This window comes from Lynx canadensis, chromosome A1 (genome assembly GCF_007474595.2).
Source record: "Lynx canadensis isolate LIC74 chromosome A1, mLynCan4.pri.v2, whole genome shotgun sequence".
Classification (NCBI taxonomy): domain Eukaryota; kingdom Metazoa; phylum Chordata; class Mammalia; order Carnivora; family Felidae; genus Lynx; species Lynx canadensis.
This window is the reverse complement of record NC_044303.2, coordinates 115,261,247-115,287,792: the sequence shown is the minus strand read 5'-3', so window position 1 is coordinate 115,287,792 and position 26,546 is coordinate 115,261,247. Positions and strand designations below refer to the sequence as shown.

The 26,546-nt window shown below is 48.4% G+C and overlaps 1 protein-coding gene across 2 annotated transcripts in view; it reads left to right on the top strand.

The window, feature by feature from the left end:
* The window catches only part of SIL1 (SIL1 nucleotide exchange factor), a 218,973-nt gene extending 193,670 nt beyond the window's left edge, over window positions 1-25,303 (top strand). For both annotated transcript variants that reach the window (XM_030319258.2, XM_030319266.1), the window contains 3 exons: window positions 20,463-20,559; window positions 20,992-21,156; window positions 24,784-25,303. In XM_030319258.2, coding sequence (XP_030175118.1) covers window positions 20,463-20,559; window positions 20,992-21,156; window positions 24,784-25,140 — 619 coding nt within the window. In that variant the 3' untranslated portion in view covers window positions 25,141-25,303. The remainder of the gene's footprint in view (window positions 1-20,462; window positions 20,560-20,991; window positions 21,157-24,783) is intronic.
* Window positions 25,304-26,546: the final 1,243 nt, after the last annotated feature.

Below are 26,546 nucleotides of genomic sequence, written 5' to 3'. Positions count from 1 at the left end.
AAGTACAATCTGTCAGTCTTGCTTTGCAGGGGCCTTGCCAAACATGCCAGTGGTGGGGAGTTTATCAGTTTACCTCAGGTGGCCATCTTCTAGATGTAGACAGGGGATCACACTCACAGGGCACAACACTGTTCACAGCCTCGGGTCTGATGATGTCCCTCCAAAATCAGCTGTTCCCTTGTGCCCAGCTTGAGTTGGTGCTGAATTTATTGTGTCTGCAACATCAGGGCAGTGCTAGAGGTTCCTTGCCCACTGCTTCTTTCCCAGGCTGCTTGTGCCAGCTGTGGGTCCCTTGTGAGGCTGTTAGGTGTCTCTCTGTGGCAGATTCATTGTTCCATATTTTTATTTAATTACTTACTTTTACAGCTCTTAGAATAAATCTAATTATCCATCTGTTATGCTACATTATGCCACTGCATTTCATGCAATTCTTTCTCATTGTATGATATTTGTCAACTTGACCTTGCCCTCTTCCACTGTTTGTGCTCCTCTATGTGGCTCTGTGCCACCTCCTCAGTGGATTCCCAGCATATCAATCTATCAGAGCCCCCGGGGCAGAGCTGACTGCAAGTGGCTTTTATTTTTTTTATTTTTTTTTTTTATATGAAGTTTATTGACAAATTGGTTTCCATACAACACCCAGTGCTCATCCCAAAAGGTGCCCTCCTCAATACCCATCACCCACCCGCCCCTCCCTCCCACCCCCCATCAACCCTCAGTTTGTTCTCAGTTTTTAACAATAGCCAAATTATGGAAAGAGCCTAAATGTCCATCAACTGATGAATGGATAAAGAAATTGTGGTTTATATACACAATGGAATACTACGTGGCAATAAGAAAAAATGAAATATGGCCTTTTGTTGCAAGTGGCTTTTAGATGGAGCAAAGGTTGGTGTTGCCTGGAGCACTGCAGAGGAGGAGGAGAGTAGCCAAGGAGCCATCTTTGGTACTATGCTGACCTGACATAGGTCTGGAAAGTTGGGTTGATATTAAAGGTCCAGAAAAGAAGATGAAAATTCTAGCCTAGGGTTTTTGGTCTTTAGCCAGAGGGCTGTTGTCAAGGGGAACAGCCAGGAGAGGTCAGGCTGAAAAGAGATGACAGTGGCCACCTGTAGATATGTCTCTTACCATCCCACCATGGCTGTCAAGGAGTGCCTAACATTAGGATTGAGTTAGGACTGATCTTAAACATAGCAGAGGTGGGCGTTACGTATGGCAGGTTGATTTCAAGAAGCGTGTAGAGGATCCTGGCTCCCAAATCTTTTTTTTTTTTTTTTCTTTTTTCCTCCTCCTCCTGCTGCCTAAAATTGTATTAATGCCATTGGGAATTACTTTCTAGTTTTTTCAATACATCTCTTTGTGGGCAAATGCAGATACTCCTGGGAGAGGTACCACAGGGGTCATGGAACACTTCTGCTATATTCTTTTTCTCAAGCAGGTGGGGGATGTGTGGCAGTGGAGTTGTATGAGGAAGTTGTTGAGGGAATCATACTAGAGGGGGTGGGAAAGAGAAGGCAAATTTAGAATTTGGTTGGAATGTGCCCTATTTGAGCCCTTGGAGTAGGTAAGATGCTCAGAAAGGGAGGGAAATCATATGCACTACCCATCTAGACACCCAGGTACAGGACTGGGCAGTCCAAACAGGGCAGCAGCACTGAGCCAGCCTTGCCTGTCAGGCAGTTCCTGCTTAGCTAAGTATGGTCTTAGGGCTAGACCATGGAAAGTGAGGTCACTGGTGAACAGATATCAAGGCACAGTCTGTGTCCTTGAGAGAGTTGACAGTTGAGCAAGGGAAACAGACTGACCAAATGTGTTGAGTGTGATGAAGGAGAAACAGGGCCTCTGGAATGCATAGTAGAGACCTGATGCAGGTCAGGTGGTTTCTCAGAGGAAATGTTTGGAGTGAGACTTGGAGACATAGGAACTAGCCTGACAAAGATGGGAACAGAAATGAAAAGGGCGCTCCAGGCAGAAGCTGTAGAGAGCACAAGCACATTTAAGTAGAGGAATTTATTTGGGAAAGGGAGGCCCACTTTTGGTCCTGTCATAGGGTTGTTTCCAACAGATTCTTGAATGGAAGCACTGAGGCTTCTACTGTTAATCTTTCCTGGGGATCAGGAGGGGAGGACCCATAGGCTTTCTTGAGTGAAGGCATTTGGTCAGAGGCTCCGTATTCTACATTCTCATCTACCTGGGGCAGGGTCTGCTATGCTGGGTTTGAGGACCCCTCTTCCCTCCCACCACCTCCACTTCAACCCTGCTTCTGGCTCAAGCCCACATTAAAGGCCTTCCAGCCTGGATGTGGGCCCAGGTTGGAGCTCATTACAGCCCTGTGGCCAGGCCCTCCATTTTCCCTTCCAGGTTAAGACTTGGCAGGCATCAAAGACTGCCAGGAACACCCCACAGGCCTTCTCCCTTAATGATCTCGCTTCTGCCCTCGGTCTGCGTGGCCTCCCTAGCCAAGCTTTGCTCGCCAGAGCCTCTGGTGACTTTTTGCAAGCGTTTCTTCATTCCAACAAACAGAATTCAGTGACTAATTGCTGGTATATATTTTTTTTTCCCTCAAGACTCTATTTATATAGGCTGTCATGTTGGGGGTGGGGAAGAGCAGGCTTTAGTCTTGGGAGGACTGCTGTTTCCTGCTACTGCCATCATTAGACAGAGGCCTGTGTGGCATTGATGTCCACACTTTGTCTTTATTCTTGTATTTTTTTTGTCGTTTCGACATTTGGTTCTTTGAACATCTAACATCCCTTTTATGCTTCTCATCTCCCACAGAAGATTGTTGTATTTTGTCCCCCACCGAAACTGCGTTTTCCTTTTGTCAGATTTCTCACTTTCTTCTTTATTGTATTTTGATCAGTGTGGCCATGTAGGTCTGGGTTTTACTGGGAGCTTTTCATCTTGGCAGTGGCCCTCAGGGCTTGGGTCTTCTTGTAAAAGCCATGCTCTGCCTCAGACCCCTGAAGCAGACCTTTCCTGGCCCAGGCTACAGAGAGCCCAGCCCTGTCATCTGTCCAGAGACTAGCCTGGCAGTTCTCAAACTTAAGCATGCATGAGAAGCAACAGGATTTAACCAAGATCTGTTAAAATAGAGATTGCCAGGCCCCTCCCCTAAAGCTTCTGATTCGGTAAGTCTGGTTGGGGCCTGAGAATTTTTATTGCATGTTAGTTCCCAGCTGATGCTGGTACTGCTGGTCCAGACATCACAGTTTGAAAACCACTGTTTTGGTGTAATTCCTCCTTTACCTTGAGCCACAGTGTCAAAGGCCCTAGAGAGGGGAGAATATCCGGAGACCAAGTTCCCTTTTCTCCATACTGGGCCCAGCTCTCCAAAATTAGATGATGACAGCTGTTGGCAGTGGCATCATGATATTTAAACACTTTTGCAGTGATTTCACTGCCCTAAGTCATTTGATACAGCAGATTCTTTGGTTAAGTAGCAGAGCTTCTTAATTTAAGCTCAGATGAGGGAAGACCTCCTTCTTGACTAGTAGTTTGTGTTGTTTCCTCAGTTGAATCCAGGTCTCTTAGGTCCTGTTTTTGAGCTTTCACGATGCTGCCACTTACTATATCACTATGTGACCTTGGGAAAAAGTACTTAACTTTCTGTGACTTAGTTTATTGATCAGTAAAATGGGGGTAAAAATGTTATCTGCCTCCTAGAGTTCTCATGAGGATTATGTGACTCAACATTTGTGACATACTGGAGGACTATTAAATGATGGCTCTCTAGAATCCATTCTCCTTTGGACTGTGAGGGGTTGCCCTTAGTTGTGCATTTGTTACCACAAGAGGCTGAGGAGAATGTCCTACCACACACCAGACAGATAGTATCCCTGGCCATTAGGACAGGGTTCCATCACTTTCGAAAAGCACTTATCTCTGTTGTCTGCCCTGGTGGAACTGGTGCGTTGCAAGCCACTGGATGGAATTTGCCTCCAGGAGTGGAAGATGAGGCTGTAGCTGATGGGCTGGGTCAGTGTGAGAAGCTGAAGACCAGGAGAGCAGCCCACATCACCTCAGGTCCCCCTTGGGAGCTGATGGAGTGGAGGCTCCGCAGCGTCAGCCCTGCCATGGCCATTCCCAGCTTAGTTTGGAGGGAGGAGAAGCTAAATCTGCCTTAGGAGTGTTTTCCTCTCTTCCTGCCTCTCCTCTACCATCTGATTGGGGCACTGATAGAAGTAGCAGAGGTTTTAAGTAGAAGGCTGGTCCTAATAATGTTAATGTTATTGAACCTATTGAATGTAATGGGCCAGGAACTGTTCCATTTTATATTTCATTTAATCCTCCCAACAATCTTAGGAAATAATCCTCACTTTACAGATGAAGAGGCTTGGGCAAAGACAGGTTAATTAGGTCTGTTGGTCTCCAGTACCCATGGTCTTTACCACTGTGTCTCCTTGGATCCTATCCTGATGTTTCCCTCTGGGGTGCCATTGTCCCCCTCCCATGGGTGCCTAGCCTTGGCCCGTTCCCAGGATCCTTGGCCCCTCAGCTCAGTATCCAGAGTCCAGGCCTGTGCACGTTCTTTATGTACCTCTGTGTCTTCCATAGAACTTAACACAAAGCCTTAGACAGAGGGTGGCCATATGTTGCATTCATGCCTATTGTTCCATTGCAGTAATTAATAGTGCCTCCTTTCACTCCAGAAAGTGTCCTAGTTTGCACAGTAAATTATGTGGTCACTCTGCTTACACATGACTGGTTCTCCCAACCCAGGGGCAGTAGCATTTTAATAGAGGACCTTGAAAGACAGAATTATCTTTAAGACTCAAAGAAATAAATCCCATGTGGTAAAATTTGAAGCCCTTTATAAAATTTATAGCCCAGAGAGCAAGAGGATTTAGACAGAGGTTCTGCACAGCATCCCACACTTACCACAAAGAACTCTAAGACCAGACTTGAGGCCTGTGAAGGTCACCAGGTTGGTCGCAGATTTAGCAGAGTGGAATTCCTACTGTGGCTTCGTGGAAGTGTCTGAGAAGGAAGGCCAGCAAAAGGGAAGCAGTGCCAAAAAGCTTTTGTTTTTCTACCTGTCGTAGGCAGAAGCCAGCCCTTGTCTAGAATTTAACTACCCTCAGCACCTTAGGCTTCCTGCAGGAAAGAGCCAGCTGGGGCTGGCCCTTTCCACCATGCTAAATTCAAGCCTGGTGGGAGCCTGTGGCTCCGCTCCTGGTCCCAGTGCTGGGGGTTCTCACCTCAGGCTCTACTCCAGCAACCCCAACCCCCCCCCCCCGCCCCCACTACTTTAGATATGGGACCACGCCCACCCTCAGCCTTAGTGTGTGCGAGTCACATTCCAGCCTGTGTCCTTGCCCCGTTTGCAGGCAGCTGAAAACTGCTGTGCATATGTTGGTTCACACTTGAACTGGTTTAATGTTTTTTCTTTTAAGCTGCAATCTAAAATTCAGCCAGACAGGCTTTAACGAGCACTAAATCGTCAAGCCTTTTGTTTCCCTTGCTATTCAAGCCATGGAGATTGTGTATTTGATTCAGCAACAATTGCTGTATCTTAAACAAACCATTTACGTTTTGACATTAACTATTTTATGACTGTAACTTTTTGTTGGCATTAGAATGGTTCCAGCAGAAGGCCTTTTAACGATTTATTAGAAGAAGAGTTTAAAGGGTCTGTGGAAGGTGATTCTTAACATTTTCTTTGAGGGAGAGGAAAGACTTTTACCTGAATGCATTTGGGTAATACATACAGACTTTTAGCCTTTTTTCTCCTGTCTTAATGACTTTTGATCTTAGTAATTTCATTCTTCCAGGGCACCTTCCTGGTCAAACCCTCCATTTTTCACATTACACCTGGTATTGGCCTCTTTTGCGCAGTGACTTGTCTAATAAAGTGCCTCTCTGCATGTCTCTGTTAGCTGTTAATTTTGTCTAATAGGGGCAAGAACTATTTTCATTCTTTGCTCTGCCCCCAAGATGCATAGCTGAGGACCCTGTGCACTCTGGGCCCAATCAGGATTTGTCGACCAACTGTTGACAAAGAGCCTCACTCAGACAAATAGCATGCTCACAAAGGAAACCATCCATCATTCTGTCTCCAGAAGCTGAGAGTAACTGGAGTATTTCTCCAGTTCTTAAATTTCTTCACAAATTGGGAAATGTTTGCTTTCCTTTTAGACCCCCATTCCAGTGCCTGGTGACTCAGGACTAAGGGCCTCTAGCAAGGTCAGGCCTCCCAGTTTTGTTCCTACATCAGGGGAAGCTCTATGCCATCCTTTTTCTGTTTGTTCTTTTTTGAAAAAAGAGAGCACAAGAGGTGAGTGGGGCAGAGAGAGAGAGAAACCTGAGCAGGCTTCACACTGCCAGCTCAGAACCCCAGGTAGGGCTCAAAACCACGAACTGTGAAATCATGACCTGAGCTGAAATCAAGAGTTGGACACTTAACCAACTGAGTCACCCAGGTGCCTCTGCTCTGTGTCCTTCTTGACCTGAAGTCCTGAGCCTGACCCTCGTGGGAGTCAGCAGACCCACCCACTCCACCCAGTTTTCTCTTCTGTGACATTGTGACAGAAGTGGCTAGGGGCAGGAAACCCATGCTCCCTGGAGCCTGGGAATGAGCCACAGGAAACGGATCTGGCCCAAGAAGCCCTCTTGATCCACCCCCATGGAAAACTTGCCTCTCAGAACTATAATTAATTGTCCATAAAAATCTTTCAAAATACCAATGATGCAAAATATTCGAATGGTTTACCATATTGTTCACCATATTTAAACTGTCAGAAACCTTAAATATCTGAGCAGAACCTCAGCAAACAAAGGATATTTTGGGGACTTGTTATGTATGTTGCACAGCAGAGACATTTGTAGTATATATGACTTCCAAATCCTGTAAACGAAGCATTTCAGTGTTGTCATTTTCAGCTATAGACCATCCCACGATTGTTGCCTTTTCTTTTGCTATTAAGAGATGGCTCTGTATGTCAATTATTCCTCAATAAAACTGCAAAAAAAAAAAAAAAAGAATGGCTCATTCACCAACATTTTTGCAGTTTGTGGCAAAAGCAAAATAGGCCCCGCTTGATTCCATTGGCTCTGATTAAGGAGAGGAGGAGGTTGGAGGGAAAGGTGAGTGATTACCCAGCACATACCCCTAAGCCCTGGAGAGCAAGACCTGAGTGAGTAAGGCAGTTCCTTCCTGAGCCTCAGAGGGCCTATTGAGAAGGTGTATTGCCTGCACGAGGATTGGCTAGGCAATTTCCCTGGTAGCTCTCTTACCCTGTGGATCTTGCTTGCTCTGGTCCCCCCAGCACCTCGGGGAATAGAGATAGTTATACCACCAGCTGGTATAGATGACCTCAAGTGACATACTCTCTGTGTTCTCTAATAAACTTGATAAATCTCACTGAGTAAAAAAATCTCCCATATGCTTTAGCCTAAATTTTCTTCTGCTTAACCTTGTTACTCCTACCTTGCCTCCCTCAGACTGCCTAGACAATTACTGGGAGGCATTTGTTGAATAATTATAGGCCACAGATAATTTCTCTTTAGCTCTCTCTCTTGCATGTTCCCCACCCTGTGGCCTCCCTTTAGCCAGCTCTAATTAGCTTCTTTGATCCTTCCTCCCAATCTCTTCCTCTAGCTTGTTAATTACCTTTCTCCCCCATGAATTCTTTCTGCTCTGGCTTTGTCCCTCTAGCCAGAGAAGCTGAGAATGACAGTCTGGGGCCACTCAGTGGGAGGTGGTGGGACTTTGTTTCCAACCACAGGTAACCCCTCCTACTTTTGAGAAGCGTGAAAACCCAGGCACTCCTTCTTAGCAGAAAAGTACAAATAGTAATTTTCATTCAAGAGTATAACACATTATTAAAAAACAACTATTAATTGAATGCTTGGTATTTGCCAGGAATTGTGCTCATCTCCTTATATATTACCATATTTCATCTCCACAGCAATCCCCAAGGGATAAATAATACTAATCCCTATTTACAGATACAGAAACTAAAGTCTGAAGAGGTTTTAAGTAATGTGTTCGAGTCACACAACTTGAAAACACTGAAAGTAGGACTTGAACCAGTTCTCTCTGATGCCAAAGCTGCTTTTATTCAGTAGTTGGCTCACTGAGTTTGGGCTTTTGGTGAAATGAAAGTATATCATTGGCCCTTAGCTAACCAAAGAACATGCACACTAATCATGGGATAAGATATCAGCTATTACCCTCAGTGTACAAGAGGCTTTCTGAATTGAGATTATAAAACTGGTGCTGAAGCAAGCTGATGTGACACTGTGGATCTTCATGCATCTGAGTAGCTGGAAATCTCCTTGAATGGAAACCAAGATTCTGATAAGTACTTGATGTGCTTTAATTCTTAACTCCCTTTTCTGACCATCTCATCTCTCAGAAGGTAAAGGGAACCATAAGGAAAAGGACCTCACTGAAATTATATATATATATATTTTTTTTCTTTTAATTTATTTATTTTGAGAGAGTGTCAGTGGGAAAGGGGAAGAGAGAGAAGGAGGGAGAGAGAATCCCAAGCATGGAGCTATCAGCATGGAGCCTGACACGGGGCTCGATGTCACAAGCTGTGAGATGATGATCTGAGCCAAGATCAAGAGTCAGACGCTTAACCTACTGAGTGCCTCTCATTGAAATTCTGAGGAACAAAAAGGATATTTCCAGTGAAGTGAAAGTGTTGGAGTCCTTAGCAGAAAGTGACCATGTTTGGAGAAGCCTAGGGACATGCACAACTCTCTGGGTTTGGAGGAAAGCAGTTTGTAGAAGGCCCACGGAAAAGTAGTTAGGATGTTAAGGCACGAGTTTCGAAAGGGAGGATGAGTCAGTCTGAGAAATGAAATGTGCTCAATATAGTCCCAGGTGATTATTGCAGGGAACAACAGAGGAGCTGCAACATGGTACACGAAGGAGCAGTTAGAGTAGAGCTTTTGTATAAGGGATGAAAAAGTGTGAACAAACAGTGAAGGGTGTAAAGCTCTGACCACACTGTCAGGAATACCAGAGGGGTGAGACCTGGGATGCCAAGAACAGAGGAACCTGCCCAAGCCATTAGTGTTCACAGTGAGAATGATGGTGTCAGCCCCCTGCTTCGGCAGATAACTCAATGCAGCAGATGACATACAGGGCATTCCCAGCCTCCCTTGTAGTTCTGTTCCACCTCTGACTTCTCTTTTAAGGAGAATGGTCTTCCTGCCAGAAAGAGTCAAAAGTCGTTAAGAGGAACTTGAGCCCAAGAGTGTGAAGAAGGAGGGAAAGAGTTGCTGGCTTCTCTAAATGAGTTAGGGTCTGAAAAATCAAATGAAAACTTAGGGAGATCATTATGAGACCTGTGTGTGTGTATGAATCTCTGTGGCATTGTAGGGGTTGAGAGAGGGACAGAGACAGGATGGGTGACTGTTTGGGCTTTCAAGATAACAGCAAGTTTTTGAGATGGGATTTATGGTCATTTCTAAAGAGAAGAGGTGATCTCTTGGAGCAAGAGTGGGTTCTGTAAAAACAGACTAGTTGAATGCTTCATCCCCACTGCCACCTGCACCTTGCTCCTTCTTTGCCTCTCTCCCTTCTTTCCTTCTGCACAAAAGCACGTGAGCCTTATGTAAACCACTTGGTGACCTATTAAGAGTGAACACACACATGTTACCACCACCAGGTCAAGCAACAGAACTTTGCCAACACCCAGAAGAGTCTGTCATGCTCCCTCCCAGTTCAAACTTTCTTTTTCAGAAAGATTTGTTATCCTGGGAGTTTAGACCATTGCTGTAGACACAGGGACTCTGCATTTCAGGAAAACATTTAGCAGAATCTCATGATAATCTAATAGGTAGAGAAATGATGATAAAGATATGTGGATTTGAAGCTACTTGAACAATCACGCCCAATAAGATGTTTGCTTACAAATGGTTCTTTGTCAGCAACAGAGTCTTCATTGTATTGATGTGCCAAAGATCTCTTGTCAAATTCTGTCCTGTCCAACCTGCATTGAGATTCTTATATGAGGACAGTGGGGGCAGATGACACAGATTAGGAAGGGCTAATGAACACACGGCTAATGACAGAATGAGGATCCCAAAGTACAGTGACATGCTAGGATGAACGGCTTGGGTAGCAAAGAGACATTTTAAATCTTGTTATTGAATTTTTAGTTTTATAAAAACCCGTATTTATTTTTTTAAAAAATCCTACCACCCAGAGACAAATATATGATGTAACTTGCTTTTTGCCTTCTCTACTAAGGTTTAGGGCCATGTTGGGGAACCCTCGGCTCCTCATGTGGACATTAGGGACTGGATCAAAGCAGGCTCACTGTGAGTCAGGTCTGTGACACTACTGCCAAAAAATTACATGTGGCCTGAGGCATTAGTTGCAGAATGATCCTGGGGCAGAGGCAGCTGAGCCCCCTGGACTCTGGAGGGGGTGGCCACGTGGGAGCCCTGTAGTGGGTTTGCCAGGTTGTGAGGGGAGCTTTCTCTGGGAAGTTGGCTGCTCTGAAGCTTCAGAAGGGGTGACCTTTCAGGACAGAGTCAGGTGACCCTCTCTATGTTGAGAGGGCAGACTTGGGACCAGACTTGCCTTGTTTGATGGGGACCCTCCCACTGCTTGTAGTCTTCAAATACCAGGCAGCCACTTACAACAGGTGCTACACCAGGTAAAAGCTTGGTGATTGGGTCTAGTTATCCCAAATGCTGGTCCTCACCTCAATGCCAGACTTACTGGTAAGGATCGGGTGGAACATTTGTGAAAAATTAGGTTTTTGAGCCCTATTTTCTGAAGTTGTGATTCAGTATGTGTAGTGTAAGGGTTAGAATCTGTTAGAAATTTTCACAAAGTGCCCCAGCGCTTCTTGGTGAAGTGGCACATTCCACAGTTGGTAGAGCAAAAGTAAAATATCTTGGGCAAGAACATCTTGGGCCAGAAAGTAAGGAAGTGCTTAGAGAATGATGGAAATAAGTCAAAAAGACACAGAACCCAGTATGAAAAGACTCTGGTGATTAAATCACAGGTAATTTGAGCATCTAAATAAATATAGAAATGGATTATAACCCATAGATGAATTAAGAATTCATGAAGCCATACTGAGAGAAATGAATGAATAAGTGAGAAAGTAGGAAAGCCTCTTCTTTCACATAGGGTGACAACACATATGGGTAGAAGCAGTGATAGAGTTTGAATATCATCATTTGAGAAACATCATAGTAATAATAATTTTAAGGAAGGAATATCAATGAATGCCAGAACTAGTGGGTGAAAGTTTGATGAGGAACAGGCTATCTTTATGTCTCAAAATGTGTCTCCCCACAGAATATTTATTAATTTCAAAGAGACAAATAGCATCTTTATAATGGAGAAATCTGTCAGACACCACCGTGATCAGTAATCAAAGTGAACACTGCCCATCATGTGGGCCTGCCTGATATCACACACCCCTGATAAGATGCACTGAGAAAGACATAACATTGCTTTTATGCATAAACTCAGTCTTTTTTTTTAATAAATTAATCACACTTAAATTTTTTTTTATTTTTTATTTTTCTTTTTTTTTAATTTTCTTTCTTTATTTATTTATTTATTTATTTTTTTTTTAATTTTTTTTTTTAACTTTTATTTACTTTTGAGACAGAGAGAGACAGAGCATGAATGGGGGAGGGGCAGAGAGAGAGGGAGACACAGAGTCGGAAGCAGGCTCCAGGCTCTGAGCCATCAGCCCAGAGCCCGACGCGGGGCTCGAACTCACAGATCGTGAGATCGTGACCTGAGCTGTAGTCGGATGCTTAGCCGACTGAGCCACCCAGGCGCCCCTTTCTTTATTTTTTTAAATTTACATCCAAATTGGGGCGCCTGGGTGGCTCAGTCGGTTGAGCATCCGACTTCAGCTCAGGTCGTGATCTCACTGTGAGTTCGAGCCCCGCATCGGGCTCTGTGCTGACAGCTCGGAGCCTGGAGCTTGCTTTAGATTCTGTGTCTTCCTCTCTCTGCTCCTCCCCTGCTTGCACTCTGTCTCTGTCTCTCTCAAAAATGAATAAATGTTAAAAAAATTAAAAAAAAATTTACATCCAAATTAGTTAGCATATAGTGCAACAGTGATTTCAGGAGTAGATTCCTTAGTGCCCCTTGCCCATTTAGCCCATCTCCCCTCCCACAACCCCTCCTGTAACCCTCAGTTTGTTCTCCATATTTAAGAGTCTCTTATGTTTTTGTCCCCCTCTTTGTTTTTATATTATTTTTGCTTCCCTTTCCTTATGTTCATCTGTTTTGTCTCTTAAAGTCCTCATATGAGTGAAGTCATATGATTGTTGTCTTTCTCTCATTTCACTTAGCATAATACCCTTCAGCTCCATCCACGTAGTTGCAAATGGCAAGATTTCATTCCTTTTGATGGCCGAGTAATACTCCATTGTATATATATAGGACATCTTCTTTATCCATTCATCCATCGATGGACATTTGGGCTCTTTCCATACTTTGGCTATTGTGGATAGTGCTGCTATCATGTGGGGGTGCATGTGTCCCTTCAAAACAGCACACCTGTATCCCATGGATAAATGCCTAGTAGTGCAATTGCTGGGTCGTAGGGTAGTTCTATTTTTAGTTTTTTGAGGAACTTCTCTACTTTTCCAGAGTGGCTGCACCAGCTTGCATTCCCTTTTTTTTTTTAAGTTTATTTTTTTTGAGAGAACATTTGCATACCCACAGACAGGGGAGAGGCAGAGAGAGAGAATCCCAAGCAGGTTCTGCACCATCAGCACTGAGTCCAAATGTGGGGCTCGATCTCATGAACCGTGAGATAATGATCTGAGCCAAAACCAAGAGTTGGACACCTAACCAACAGAGCCACCCAGGTGCCCCACATAACCTCAGTCTAACCATGGGAAAACATCAGATACATTCTGACTAAGGAATAGTCTACAAACCAACCTGTGCTGTTCAAAACTATTAGTGTCATGAAAGACACAGACATGCTAAGGAGAGCATGTCAAGAGTAGAGGAGACTTAAGACATGCTGCTAAAACTCATCATGCCAAGTCGTCAATTGGACCCTGAACCAAAATTACTCTTCTAATCAGGATATTCTGGGGACAGTGGGTAAAATCTGAGTATCTATAGATCATATATTGACAATAATTTCCTGATTTTGATAATTGTACTATGGTTCTTAGGTGCACTTGATATATTTAGGGGTAAAGAGTCATCATATTTGCAGCTGACTCTCAAATGTTTCAGAAGGGAAAGTAATATGTATAAATACATAAAGAAAGAAAATTAAAAAGCGGATGTGATAAAATGTTAACCACTGGTGAATCTCACTGGGAGTTCTTTTGCTATTTTCCAACTTTCCTGTAGGTTAGTTTTCTCTGTAATTTTCTGTCATTTTTAAAGGCCCAGTCTGAAATGATTGAAGAGTAAAAAAAAAAAAAAAAAAAAAAAAAACAAAAAATAACAAGCCACCAAAACAGTGTCTCTGGTGATTGTGATGCAGAGTTATGTATGAGAGCTAGCAGATGTCTGTTAAAATTCTTTGGGTCTACTCTCTCAGACCCTGTTTCTCTTTCCAGAAGTGGGCAGTTGATCACTGTGTGTGTGTGTGTGTGTGTGTGTGTGTGTGTACATGTACATGCAAAAAGGGCCTCTTAGAGATACTCTTGTGAGCACCATCATTGTGGTGAATTGTGTGTGTCCTTCATTTGCTTACATGACTCCCTTCTGGTTGTTGAGTGTTTATGAATAGGTCCAGTGATAATCCTACCTTTCCCCAGGGTCCAGGGGGCCAGGGTAGTTTCCATCATCCCCATTGTGGTATTAATCTCATGTTACTGGCTGGATGTTTTGATTCTCTTGAGGGCTTCACTCTCATGTGGCATTTATTTTTTTGGTGAACCTATTCTATTTTTATTCAAGTTGGTTATTGTCCATATCTTGATTGACTAATTGTTTAACTCCATTGATCCCTAGATGGCAGGCTAGTATAGATCCCTAGTGAACTGCCTATTTCAAGATTATACATCCTGCAAATCCTTGTGTTTCACAGATGATCAAGGCCTCACGTTAGGGCACAGACAAGGTGAGGCCAGCAGAAAAGAAATCTTTCTCTCTGGGCAAGAAGGTGAGCATGTATACCACTTCATCAGGCAGGATCACAAATGATTAAGCCTGAGCACATACTCCCCTGAGATCTGCTTCCTTTCCACACTGCATAGGATCTTCTCAAGGAGTATTTCAGAACAATGGTATTTTTTTTATTCTGTTATTAAGAGAATGAAAAGGGGGCACCTGGGTGGCTCAGTCGGTTGGGCGACTGACTTCGGCTCAGGTCATGATCTCCCAGTTCATGGGTTTGAGCTCCGCTTCGGGCTCTGTGCTGACAGCTCAGAGCCTGGAGTCTCCTTCCAGATTCTGGGTCTCCTTCTCTCTCTGCCCCTCCCCGACTTGCATTCTGCCCCTCTCTCTCTCAAAAATAAATAAACATTAAAAAGAAGAGAGAGAATGAAAAAAAAAATTTACCCTGCTTAGAAATTCATGAGGACTCATGAGAGAGCACATAGCCCAGTGTGTCCTGAGTGACCGGTGGTCACTGGCACTCTAGAAGACATAGCTCTGCTTTGGGGATTTCACCTTAGTGTTTACTCAGCCCCATCTAACCTGTCAACCTAACCCTCATTTCCCTTTCCGGAACTCTGCCTTTCCAGTTTTTCTCCTTTTCCAATGATCCAGGCTCCCTTTTCAGCCCTTGTTTTTTTCACTTCACCCCAAGCAGGATCTCTATGTATTTTCTGTTTCAGTGCACACACCCCTGATGTCAGCAGCACCTGCTTCATGGCTGTGTGATCCGTATTGCTGCATAGGACCCTGCAGTGAAAAGGGCCTGTGCTTGGTTTAATGTTCTGTCCTTGCCATCTTCAGTTTGCAATAATTTTTAAAAAAATTTTTAATGTTCATTTATTTTTGAGAGAGAGAGCAAGTAAGCATGTGGGGGAGGGGCAGAGAGAGAGAATGAATCCCAACCCAGTGCCACACTGTCAGTGCAGAGTACGATGTGGGTCTCGAAATCATGCTCAAACTCATGAACTGTGAGATCATGACCTGAGCCGAAATCAAGAGACGCTTAACCAACTAAGCCACCCAGGCGCCCCAAGTTTCTAATAAGTTTTAAACAAGGGCCTCACATTTCCATTCTGTACCAGCCCTGAAAATTATGTAGTGAGTCCTGAGTGCCAAAGAGGGAGAAGGGCAACTCCTGGACCTGAGTTGCGCAGGACTCTCCTGGGCCCTGTGGCCGGGCTTGGTGATACACTCTGAGATCAGCTCTACCACCTTCCCCCTGACTGCTCCCACCCCCAACACTTGCTCACCTTTAGTTAACTAAAATATGATCTCTGACCCTTGGCAGATTGCCTGTATCAGTCACCTGAACCAAACTGCTTGGTTTCTGCAAAGGCAATCATTTCCATTTCTGTGATCTCCCCCCAGCCCCACCCAAGATTTACAAAGTAGCAGCTGCTGCCATCCCTCTGCACACAGACAGCTGACTTGCCTGCTGATTGTGAACATCCCAGTAATCCGAGTGTTAATGGTATTTATTCAGTCCAGCCAGCTTAGCCCTGAACAAGGTTTAGTCTCATTTATCTCATCAGAGACGAGCTACGTCCTTAATATCCTTCTGTTGACTTTGAGCACACCAGCGTCACTGATGTCGCTGAGAGGCATGCCAGGCCCCTGCCCTTTTAACTCACTCAAATCTCCAACTGTCAGGACACCCACCTTCCAGCCAGCAAGAACCACCTTGTCCCCACCCCCTGCATGAGCCACAGCTCTAGTCCTGAGTCTATATGCTAGGAAGGAGATGAGGCCAGCATATATGTGCCTCAGGCATCTGTGTTCTTGAGGAAATGGTCTTGGCTCTTTGTAGCAAACCCACTGTAATTTACTCTTAAAGTCATTCTGCATTGGCTAGCATCTTGGCTTTCATTAGCATACCTTTAACACAGGTGGTTTTAGCTCTGCCTCATAGGTGAGGAAACTGAAATGAAAGGACTTGCCCAAGGTCATGAGCCATTGTTCATAGGATTCCCACCAAGGGTTCTCCAGGCCAGCCCTTGCACATCCCCTAACCTCACCCAACTATTTTGGAGGAAACTTCATGCCCCAAAACACACAACAATGAACATTTGGAGCCCAAGGCTGAGCCACCAGGGAGAGAGAGATTCTGAGAGCATGCTGGTCTCTGCTCTTCCAGAGTGGATTGCTCAAGAAACGCCCAGCTCTCCTGTCCCTGCCTGGATGGACTGAGTGTCTTCAGAAACACAAACTTTAGGGGCGCCTGGGTGGCTCAGTCGGTTAAGCGTCCGACTTCGGCTCAGGTCATGATTTCGCGGTCCATGAGTTTGAGCCCCGCGTTGGGCTCTGTGCCAACAGCTCAGAGCCTGGAGCCTGTTTCAGATTCTGTGTCTCCCTTTCTCTCTGATCCTCCCTTGTTCATGCTCTCTCTCTGTCTCAAAAATAAATAAAATAAACGTTAAAAAAAAATAAAAACAAAAAGAAACAAACACAAACTTTATATTCTCCACCTCTCTCTTCTGTGTTCCTTAGCCCCTCTACTGGGCATTACTAAAAAGCTGTTATCTGAGGGTATTATATGGACCCCCTGAAGTGTCTACGGCACCACTGAAGTTTGGGGGAGGGCCCAGAGTTAACGTGGGCTCCTTCATTTAAGTTCGTCAGGAGAAAAGGCGCAGCCCTGTGGAGGCCATTATTAGCCCATGGTCCTGCTCTACTCACCCAGGTTCTTCAGGATTCTGCTGTAGGTGAAAATGTAGGTTTATTGCCTTATGAGAATGATTTCAGCAAGTGACAAAGCAAGTGACAAAGACATCAGTCTCTTTTTCCTTCTGGTTTACTTCTGTGTGAGCTCTATTCTCTACTCCCCTAATGGGCTTCTCTCCATGGGGATAGGGTGGGACCCAGCTGCTATCGGCATAACCATACATGCTCCTGGTTTATAGCAACCTATCTTATGGAGAAGGAAACTTCTTTTTGTCCTGACTCTAGCATAGACTGAGTGCTCTGGTTATCCAGTCCTGGGTGGCCCACAGAAGCCATGGTGATGGCAGGCTGTGATGGACCATGGACCTGTACTCGATCCTCAAGCCTTTCTGTGGGTTCTAGGGGGTTGAGACCCGCCCCGTCGGGACCATAAGGAGTGAGAGAGGCACTCTGAGGAGTGTCTTAGAGGAAGGGAGAGCAAAGAGTGACTGTACTGAGGGGTGGGAAAGAAGGGATGCTGGTCACGTTAGAGGTACACACTACATACCCAGAGCCAACCTGACCTGGGAGTGGTAAACTGCGGGGCTCAGAGTGTTCTCCCATCTCATCTCTTGTCCCCAGGGCCACTGTCCTGAGGCAGACGCTGCTCCTGGGCCCTTTCTGGTGTCTGTGTGCCTTGAAGGAGCTTGTTACAACTCTTACTTTGGGTGCGGCATTTCCCGAGGAAGAAGCAGCAGTGGGCTCTGCTTTATGGACAGGATCTGGGTCCTGCATCGCCCCTCCTTGGTCCCAGCCAGCAGGCCTCCTTGGCGCTACAAGCATCGTGGCCTCCTGACCTGCACTGGTGCTGCTTGTCAGCTGCACCTCTCAGCCCCATTTTCCATGACTTTCCAGGGCAGCTTTGTACTGAATGGTGTCACCTCTCCACACAGACCCCTGCTTTTCCCTGAGCACCTGCCCTTCCTCCTGTCCATAGCTATGCTTCACCTGAACTTCAGCTTCTTGCAATGCCTCTTCTCCAGTGCAGCCCTCCTGGCTCTCCCACCCCAGACCTTCCTGTTCTTTTTCTGATCCCCCAGAGCTTTTTGGTCATTCATTCATTCTGAAACTTGTAAATAAGGTCTGGTGGTGTGGTCTCTCTCCTATGTGAATCCTGGCTTGTTTGGTGGCCGATATCAGGCTGAGCTCCCCCCCCCCCCCAAATCTGCCCTGCATGTGGGGCTTCTCTGTGCAACCACCTAGCAGTGGCTGGCCTCTGCATCTTTCCTGGGACAGAGTGTGGTCTGGCCCTCTGCATCTTATATCAGGGCTCCTGTGGATATGGAGTACCAGGGAAGCCCTATCTCTTAATGGCTTTTGGCATCTTTTCTTTACTCCTAGTCAGCTCATGTTCTATTTGGAGGATCCCAGGGATCTGCCTACATGGTTTGAGCCCTCTGCTTTTTGCCCTGGTACTTCTCTCCCCTTCTAACCATTCAGACCTGGGTGAGCACAGTTCCCCTCTCCCCCAATACCGCCTCATGTTCGTGACAGGACTATTACTCTGGATGGTGCCCAGGTAGGTCCCTGTACTCAGCATGCTCAAGTGGGTCTCCTAAGATCCCCCACCCTTGTCTTCTGGAGTTGGCCGGGAGATTATCTCATCCCTGGGTCTTGTTCTCAGCAGATCTGTAAACCACGACCAAGCCCTATATGCTTTCTTTGGAGGGCCTTGTCCCTGCTGCTCTGTATGCTCTCTCTGATGCATCCTCTGAGGCTGATGTGATGCTGGGTCTCACAGCCCCCCTTTCTTAGGAAGCAGTATTTGGTGTTTGTGTGAATTTCTCAGCAGGGTCGTCTTTTCCTAGAAAAGACCCTGCCTGTTGCGGGTGAGTGTTCCTCAGGCACATGATGGCAAAGACAGTCCTAATTAGCTCACACTTTGATGAAGCAGCTGCTTTTCTCAAGTTGGGGGAGCAGAGGGCAGGGGAAGGACTCAGCTCCCAGGCTCCCTGTGCACTGGTGCCCACCTGCCTGTCTGGAGAGGAGCTGTCAGCTTCCTTTCCCCAGAGACCCCAACCCATCTCCAGGCTGCTCCTCAAACCCACCAGTGGAGTTGCAGTGGGACAGGGTAGCACCCACTCTGCACGTCCTTTCTAGATGAGAGGATGCAGAAGCACTCAGGCACCTCCCATTTACAGCAGGAAAACTGGCTCAGCTTGCTAAGTCCTCTTTGAAACTTGAAGCTAGTGCCTGGTAGGAATGGAGGGTGGTCCATTGAGGCCTCACTTGAGCCCCATCACTATGCCATTGGGCCATCTTTGACAGAGCACCTGCTGTGTGGCAGGCCCTCTCCTGCAAGTAGCAGTGTGAACCCTCTTGTTAACGTGCCTCCCGTTTCCGCCTGGGTTTCAGACCCTGCCTTACTCTGCAACATGCCATGAAGGCCCCTTGCCGATGTTGGGGGTTAGGAGGAGCAGATGCTTTTGGGGTCTCCAGGGAGCTGGTGGTCATGCTAAGGTGAAGGAGCCAGAGCCAAGAAAAGACTCGGTGCCCTTTGTGGGCTGTCTGGGGAGTGTGAGAGCCAGCCTGTGACCTCTGGCTTGGCCCCTCCCCCTCCTCCTGGTTTTGGGCTTTTTGGGAGCCTGCCACCACCTTTCTTCTCTGAGGCCTCCTAAGTGGTTGATGAGGGAACCTTGACTACACAGGTCCCTCAAGGGCCTAACTACACAGGTCCCTGTGCTTGGCACTTATTCCCTAATTGATCACTAATTTGATCTTAGAAAGCAAGAGGTTCCCAGACATATCCCCTGCCTGGCACCCTGCCCTATGGAGGTCTCAACAGCCAGGCTCCTATCCTTTCATCTAGGAGAGTTGTGCCTGAATGTTTGAACCTATCACTCTTTCTCCAGCCCAGAACAGGGAGAAGATCTCCAGAGGCAGCTCTAGGTTTTGAGTGTTTTAGTGTTGCTGTGTGTTGGTTGATATAGTTCTGGTTGTGCACATGTGTCATTCTTGCCCTGTTTTCCTGGATCCCATGACATAGGCTCTGTGCTGAGTGCTGAGAGTACAGGGACAATCACAGTAGCTACTCTCACAGTGGGGAGGCATCTGGGTTGGCCCTGTTTTAGGATCTACTTAGGGTTAGAGTCTCCTTGGATCTCATTCATTCTCCCTGTTTTCTTCCCACAAGCATTGACTATATGTGGTCTGTGAGTTCCATCCAGGACAGGAAAGAGGAATGGGCTCCAGCCCCGGGACTGGAGGAGCTCATGCTCAGAGGAGGACAGAGTTTTTAATAATTGCTCCCCAGTGTATGTTTGCCTGGGATCATGGAAGGAAGAAGAACCTATGCAGGCTTGGGGAGTGTGGGGGAAGGCTTTCCATGCGAGGGACACTGAGAAGCACCTTTAGCATCAGGAGATCCTAAAATGGTAGAAGTGATTTCTCTTCCCAGGTCATCCCAGCCTGTTGGCTGCTAGACGGTAGGGCAATGGCATGGAAGCCGTTGGCCCTGTCATTTTGGTCATAGGCCTTCATACCCGGGTGGATGTTTAGCAATTGGCCTGTTCCCTCAGCTAAGTTCTAGCTTGTCCCAAGTGGGAACACTGCCTTGTGCGCCTTTTTTTCCCTAGGGTATGGCTCTTATCTTAGCATCTCCCTAACCACCCAGATCCCTGGGGAGTACAATGGCATTCCCCCAAGTTGGTGAGTAGGTACAATGTCATGCTGTCCTGTGCTTTCCCCCCAGCAACCCAAAGGTCCAAGTAGAGGCCATTGAAGGGGGAGCCCTCCAGAAGCTGCTGGTCATCCTGGCTACGGAGCAGCCTCTCACTGCAAAGAAGAAGGTGTGTTTCTGTTCCGTTCCTCCTGCCCAGCCCCTAGCACACCTGTGGAGCCTGAAAGGCACGGGTCCCTTTTCAGACTTTACATTACCCTTGGGATCTGAGTGGTCATCCACGGGGTGGCATAGGGGAAGGGGTCCCACTCACCCAAAGCAGCATGGCAGCCTGCTGAGCCATCTGGAGGCCTAGGTTCAGCTCCCATGATTAGTTTCGGGTGCCACCTTCTGGCTCCCTGTCCTCGGCCTTTGTCCACTGGGTGATGTTAAAGGTTTCCTGTCCTGGCCTCTCTTCTGGCTCTCACAGACCTGTGTTCTGGAGTGTAGCTATCCCTGTGGGTGGTGGGTGGGCCAGGGGTGGGGTAGTGGGTGCACCTCTGGCTGCCTCCGCTGGGCCTTGCGGCAGGGCCAGCTCCACATTGCTCCTCACCCTCTGCAGGTCCTGTTTGCGCTGTGCTCCCTCCTGCGACACTTCCCCTATGCCCAGCAGCAGTTCCTGAAACTGGGGGGGCTGCAGGTCCTGAGGAGCCTAGTGCAGGCAAAGGGCACAGAGGTGCTGGCTGTGCGTGTGGTCACTCTGCTTTATGACCTGGTCACTGAAAAGGTGAGTGCCTGGATGTGTTGTGCCTCCCCCTCACTTTACTTTGCTTCTGGCCATTTGACCCCCGCCCCCTCCCACATCTTTTCTATCTAGCCTTCCATCCTCATGACAATGATCCTGAGAAAATGTGCCAGACTATGCTGGGCAGATGGGGATACTGTGAGGGCCCTGCACCCAGAATTTCTGAGACCTCCGGGAGGGTATCCTGTGGGAAGTGACTGTTAAACTGAAAGCTGAGGGCTGGTGAGGAGGAGCAGGGGCAGGGGCACTGACAGTGGCCAGGCTAGAGTATGCACGCGGCAGGCTCAGCATGATGGAAGGCCAGAAATGGCCAGGTCAGCCCTTCATGGAATGAAAGGTCATTTCATTTGGCTAAAGCCTAGGGTGGGAGTGATGAGGAGCAGGTGGGCTGGAGCAGCTGTGTCTGGGAGCCCTTGCAGCAGCCGGAACACTAATTAGCCAGAGGCTGGAATGATGCTGAATCTTGATTTTAGAAACCTGGAGGTGCCTCCTCTGGGAGCTTTGGCTTTGGGTGAGGGCTCAGAATGGCTGCCCTCGAGGGGCCCGGGGACCCCTGTTGTTGCCACCTGGGAGGATACTTGGTGTCCAACCCACTTTGGTGTTTGTGAGCCTGAAAAGTATCTTAATTAAAGCTGCATAAAACCAGCCAGGTCTGTATTCTTAATTCAGCGGCTACAGAGAGCATTAGCCGGGCTTTCTCAGCTGCCTCTCTCGGGCTGCACTCTCCCTAGAACAGCCGACTGCGGATTTAGGAAGCAGGGCTGGGCAGCCACTGGAACCAGTGCTGAATGTTGGAGATTGAGAGGCCCAGCCTGCCTTCCTGCCCCTGCCTCAGACTGAGGGTCAGAGTTGTCTGTTGCTGCTTCTCGGTCAGTTAGTTGCAGTTGTGTGCTCACTCTCTGGCGCTGTTTCTCTTGGCCTACCTTGTCTCTCATTCTTTTTGCCTGCCCCACCCGCTATCTCTCCCTCCCTCTTCAGGCTGCAGAAACCCATAACAGCAGGCAGTCATGTGGTGCTCACATCCAATTAATAAGGCCTGGGCACAGTTGACTTCTTGGGAAGGGGCAAGCAAGCCTGGAGAAAGACCTGCATGTTGGCTTGGCCTTTCCCAGGAGAAACTCACCTCTTTGCTCTGGTGTACTGCGTATCTCTTTGCTGTCCCAGTCCTGGGTGGCGACTCCTGTGACATTGGTGTATCCCCAGAGAGCTGCCTGAGTCAGCTGGCCCCCGGAGCTTGCCTTGAGGCTTTGGGGTGCTGTGAATGCTGGGGAGGGACTGGTGTCTCTGCAGACAGTACAGAGACACCTTCTCTGGGGTGGGATGAGGAGGGTGGTGGAGGAGTTGCAGCCAGCCAGAGACCTTAAGGCACACGTCAGCCACACTATGCTTGAGGTAATTCTTGTGGTTCTTTGGAAAGAATGGAGAACTAATCAGACTGGGACTTGATCGGAGCTGCCTGAGATGGAGGCATGTCGGGTTGCTATTTGAGGTGCCCCACACCTTGAGGGTGGTGTTGTGGCAAAGTAGCAGCTGAAATGCAGATTTCCCATGGAGAGTGGACCGCCTCTCAGATTGCTGCTTCTGCAGAGTGAGATGCTGGCCAGTGGTCGTGAATCCACATCCATTCCATGCCTCCATGGAGCTGAGGGGATACAGGGATGACCCGCTCACCGGTTTCTTCCACCACAGGTGGTGACTGGTTGTCTGCCCTGCCCAGTGCTCTCCCAGGTCCCTGGTCCCTTCTCTCTTGGTGCTTTTGGGCAGGCTTTTATCCGAGTATTACCTGGAGCATGTGGTCTGCAGAGGCTTACAAGTCAGGGGCTCTGACCTCTTCTGGGGAGTCAGGGGAGGCACTGAGATCTGAGGAATGAGTTATTATGGAGTTGGGGTTGGGTAGGAATGCACCTCCAAGCTGTACCTTAAAGGCTCTGGGGGACATTTAGTGTGACAGGTGCATGAGTGAGGGTGGATATGGGGATGAGGCCAAGTGCAGGTCAGGGTGGACCCTGCAGGGCCTTGAAGTCCTTGGGAAGGGGTTTAGTCTTTATCATCAGAAGTGCCCAGTGGTGGAGGGTTTGGGGCTGGGCAGCAGTCTGCCATCAGAGGGCTGGGGGAGGCAGGTTGGGAGTGGGAGGCACTGGACTGACGAAGTGCAGTGAGGGACAGGGCACAGGGGCAGAGACAAAGGGCTGGGAGGACTGTGATGTTCTAGAGGCGGAGCTGTGGCACTTGAAGGTGGGTTAAGAAAAGACTACCAGGTTCCTCTCATCCTTTTCTGTTACAAGATGATGATCCCTGCCCCTGCCTGCTCCCTCCACCAGGCCCCATGGACCCCAAGGCCTTTAGGTGGTGCACTGTGGCCCCTGGTCTCTCCTGGGCTTTCCTCTTGCCTTCCCTGTCCTCTGTATGCCTCATTCTCACCTGGAGTTAGGGCCGACATTTCTTCTTTCTTCTTGCAGGGACACTTAGTACAGCCAGGAAGGGACATCTCCCCACTGTGCACCCTCTGCCTCTGCATAGCCTTCCTCTTACATTTGAAATAAGCTGGAAACTCAGCTGTTTCAGGTGTTCCCTGCCTCTGGCAGCCTAGCAGGGTTGGCTTCCACCACTTCCTGCTAGTGGGGATGGGTTTCTGTACTTTACAGCCATTGGCCAAGCATGTGACTTTCTGCCCAAATTTATCTCAACTCCCCAGGCCCTTGGCATAAAGGCCATGTTCCTTGGAGGCACAGCCAGGGTTCTGTGTGTTTTGGGCTTCAGCCTGACCCTCATGCCCCACGGACAAGAACAACCTGCCCTTCTTCAGATAGGAGGTGGGCCCAGTCCTGTTGTTGCGACCCTCCTGTATGTGGACCCTTCATCTTACCCACTTGGAGAGCTCCTCCTTGGCCTCCCACCTCAGGGAAATGCCATCTGCTCTGCCCTGTGTCCTGACTCTTCTGAGGGAGTGGATCTAGTGGTAGTGAGGACGGTGCTGTACACACCACTTTACAGCTAACGCTGCTTCAAGTGTAGATGATGTGATTCTACTTGATAGCAAAGGTCATGTTTTGGGTGTGCTGTGTGCCGGATGCTGGCTGCGTGTGTGTTCACTACCCCAGTGAGTCCCCCCAACAGTCCTGAGGGGGGTCATGTCATCGCCACGTAAGAGATGATGCAGTGGCAGCCTAAGGCCGTTTGGCTGTCCGTAATGGAGCAGGAATTTGAACCTAGCCTATCTGCCTCCACACTACACTGCTGAACTAAATTCATCTTGCTATTTAGGAAATATTCAGTTAATTTTTACTCTCCTGCTAGACACTGAGCTCCTTGAGGGCTAGGATGTGGTCTCCATCTTGGTTTCTCTGGCACATTGCCCAGCTGTTTTTGATGAATGCATGGATGGATACAGACAGGTGGACGTAGGGATAAATGGGTGGGGGAGCTTGTGTGAAGTCATGAGTCCAGCTGACCTTCTCCCATGTTGGACTTTGGAGGCACAAAAGGATGGAGGCAGAGGGGTGGACTCATCATCAGCCACATGCCTTCCTGTCTGAAGGGCAGAGCTGACTGATGTTTGTGTGTTCTCTCCCCAACCCCATCCCTGGTGTGTGGCCACACGGATGGCAGATGTTTGCGGAGGAGGAAGCCGAGCTGACCCAGGAGACTCCCCCAGAGAAGCTGCAGCAGTATCGCCAGGTGCACCTCCTACCAGGCCTGCGGGAGCAGGGCTGGTGTGAGATCACTGCTCACCTCCTGGCCCTCCCCGAGCATGATGCCCGCGAAAAGGTGCTGCAGACCCTGGGAGCCCTCCTGGCCACCTGCCGGGACCGCTACCATCAGGACCCCCAGCTCAGCAGGACACTGGTCAGCCTTCAGGCTGAGTACCAGGCTCTGGCCACCCTGGAGCTCCAAGATGGTGAGGATGAGGGATACTTTCGGGAACTGCTGGGATCTATCAACAGCTTGCTGAAGGAGCTGAGATGAGATTGCCCCTAACACCAGGACTGGACCGGGGCACTGGTGAGACTGTTGGGCACCAGCTTGGGTAGGCTCTTCAGGGGATACCAGGCAGAAGGGAGGACTTCCTTACTGGGGCCTGAGTATCATCTGGGCAGTGCTGCCTTGGCCATTAAATGGAGGCATGAGAGCCATTGTCTGTTTTGTGTCTCTTTAGGTGGGGCACAGTCCTGTGGTTGGGGGGCTGTGTCTGGGAGCCCCCTAGGGCAGTTAGGCAGGTTGTTGGGTGACAGGCCACTGAGGGGCCCCTGATGACATGCCGGATGGTAAGCCCACAGCATCTAGTAATAGGCCCCATAGGAACGGTCCGGACTCAGGAGTTGGAAAACCCTGGCTGGCACCAGCTCTTTAACAACCAGTAGCTCTGCGACCTTGGGAAGTCATTTACCTTCCCCTGACCCTGTTTTCTCAACGATCATAGGGGAGTGCCATTAAGTGAGAGAAAACATGCATAAAGCACTGCATCAGGATCTGGCATCCAAGCTCGTTCTTTCCCCCACCTGGCTCTGAGGGAAGGTCTGGGGGATCATCTCACGGACGCTGTACTATATTCTCAAGTATTAACCTTGCGGCCACTGGCAGTGGTGGAAGCCTGAGTGCTGTGTCAGCCCAGGCAGCTTGTGGGCTAGGGTGGAGCAGTTGGTGCTGGGCCTGGGTGGTGGAAGGATTGGGGGTGGCTTGTGGCTCTCAGGAAGCCCTTGGGTGTGTAGGCCTTACTCTTGGAGAGGAGTGATCTCGCTAAAGCTAGAACTGTGGCCCACCTGACAGGGCAGAGGTGTGGCTCTGTGCCCCAGCCCCTCCCCCGTGTCAGCCGAGGTACTCTGTGGAGGAGGCCTCGAAGGCGGGGGCAGCCGAGCCTGGCAAGTCCCGGCCCCCACCCCACAGAGGCTGAGTGCCAGGCTGGGAGCCTGCTGCAGGTTGCCACGGCAACCCCGGCCCTGGGCTTTCCTGATTTGGATTCTGGTGCTTTTGTTTTTCAGCCTTTCCCAATGCATCACAGGCTCTCTCCTGCTGCTCAGGCAGCCCCTCCTGGCCTCCATGTAGAAATCTCCCCATCCTGGCCTTGCATATAGAAATCACAGCTTCACTGAGCTGAGGGGAAACTGAGGTCCTGAGAAACATGGGGTAGTGGGCAGTTTCCTTCCCTGTGGTCCCTTTGTTCAGCCTTACACCCTCTCCTGCCCACCTCATGCGACAACACACAGGAAGCTTGGGAGAGAGCTCTTGCCTGCAAACAACCCTCCCAGGGGGGCAGGAGGGAAGCAGGAGCCTGTTGTGCCAGGGTAGGAAGCCTCAGGGCTTGGGCATAGTGGGGATCAAACACAAAGTCTATCATGTGTTGGGTGCTTTCTGCCTCACTGCCGTTAAAACCT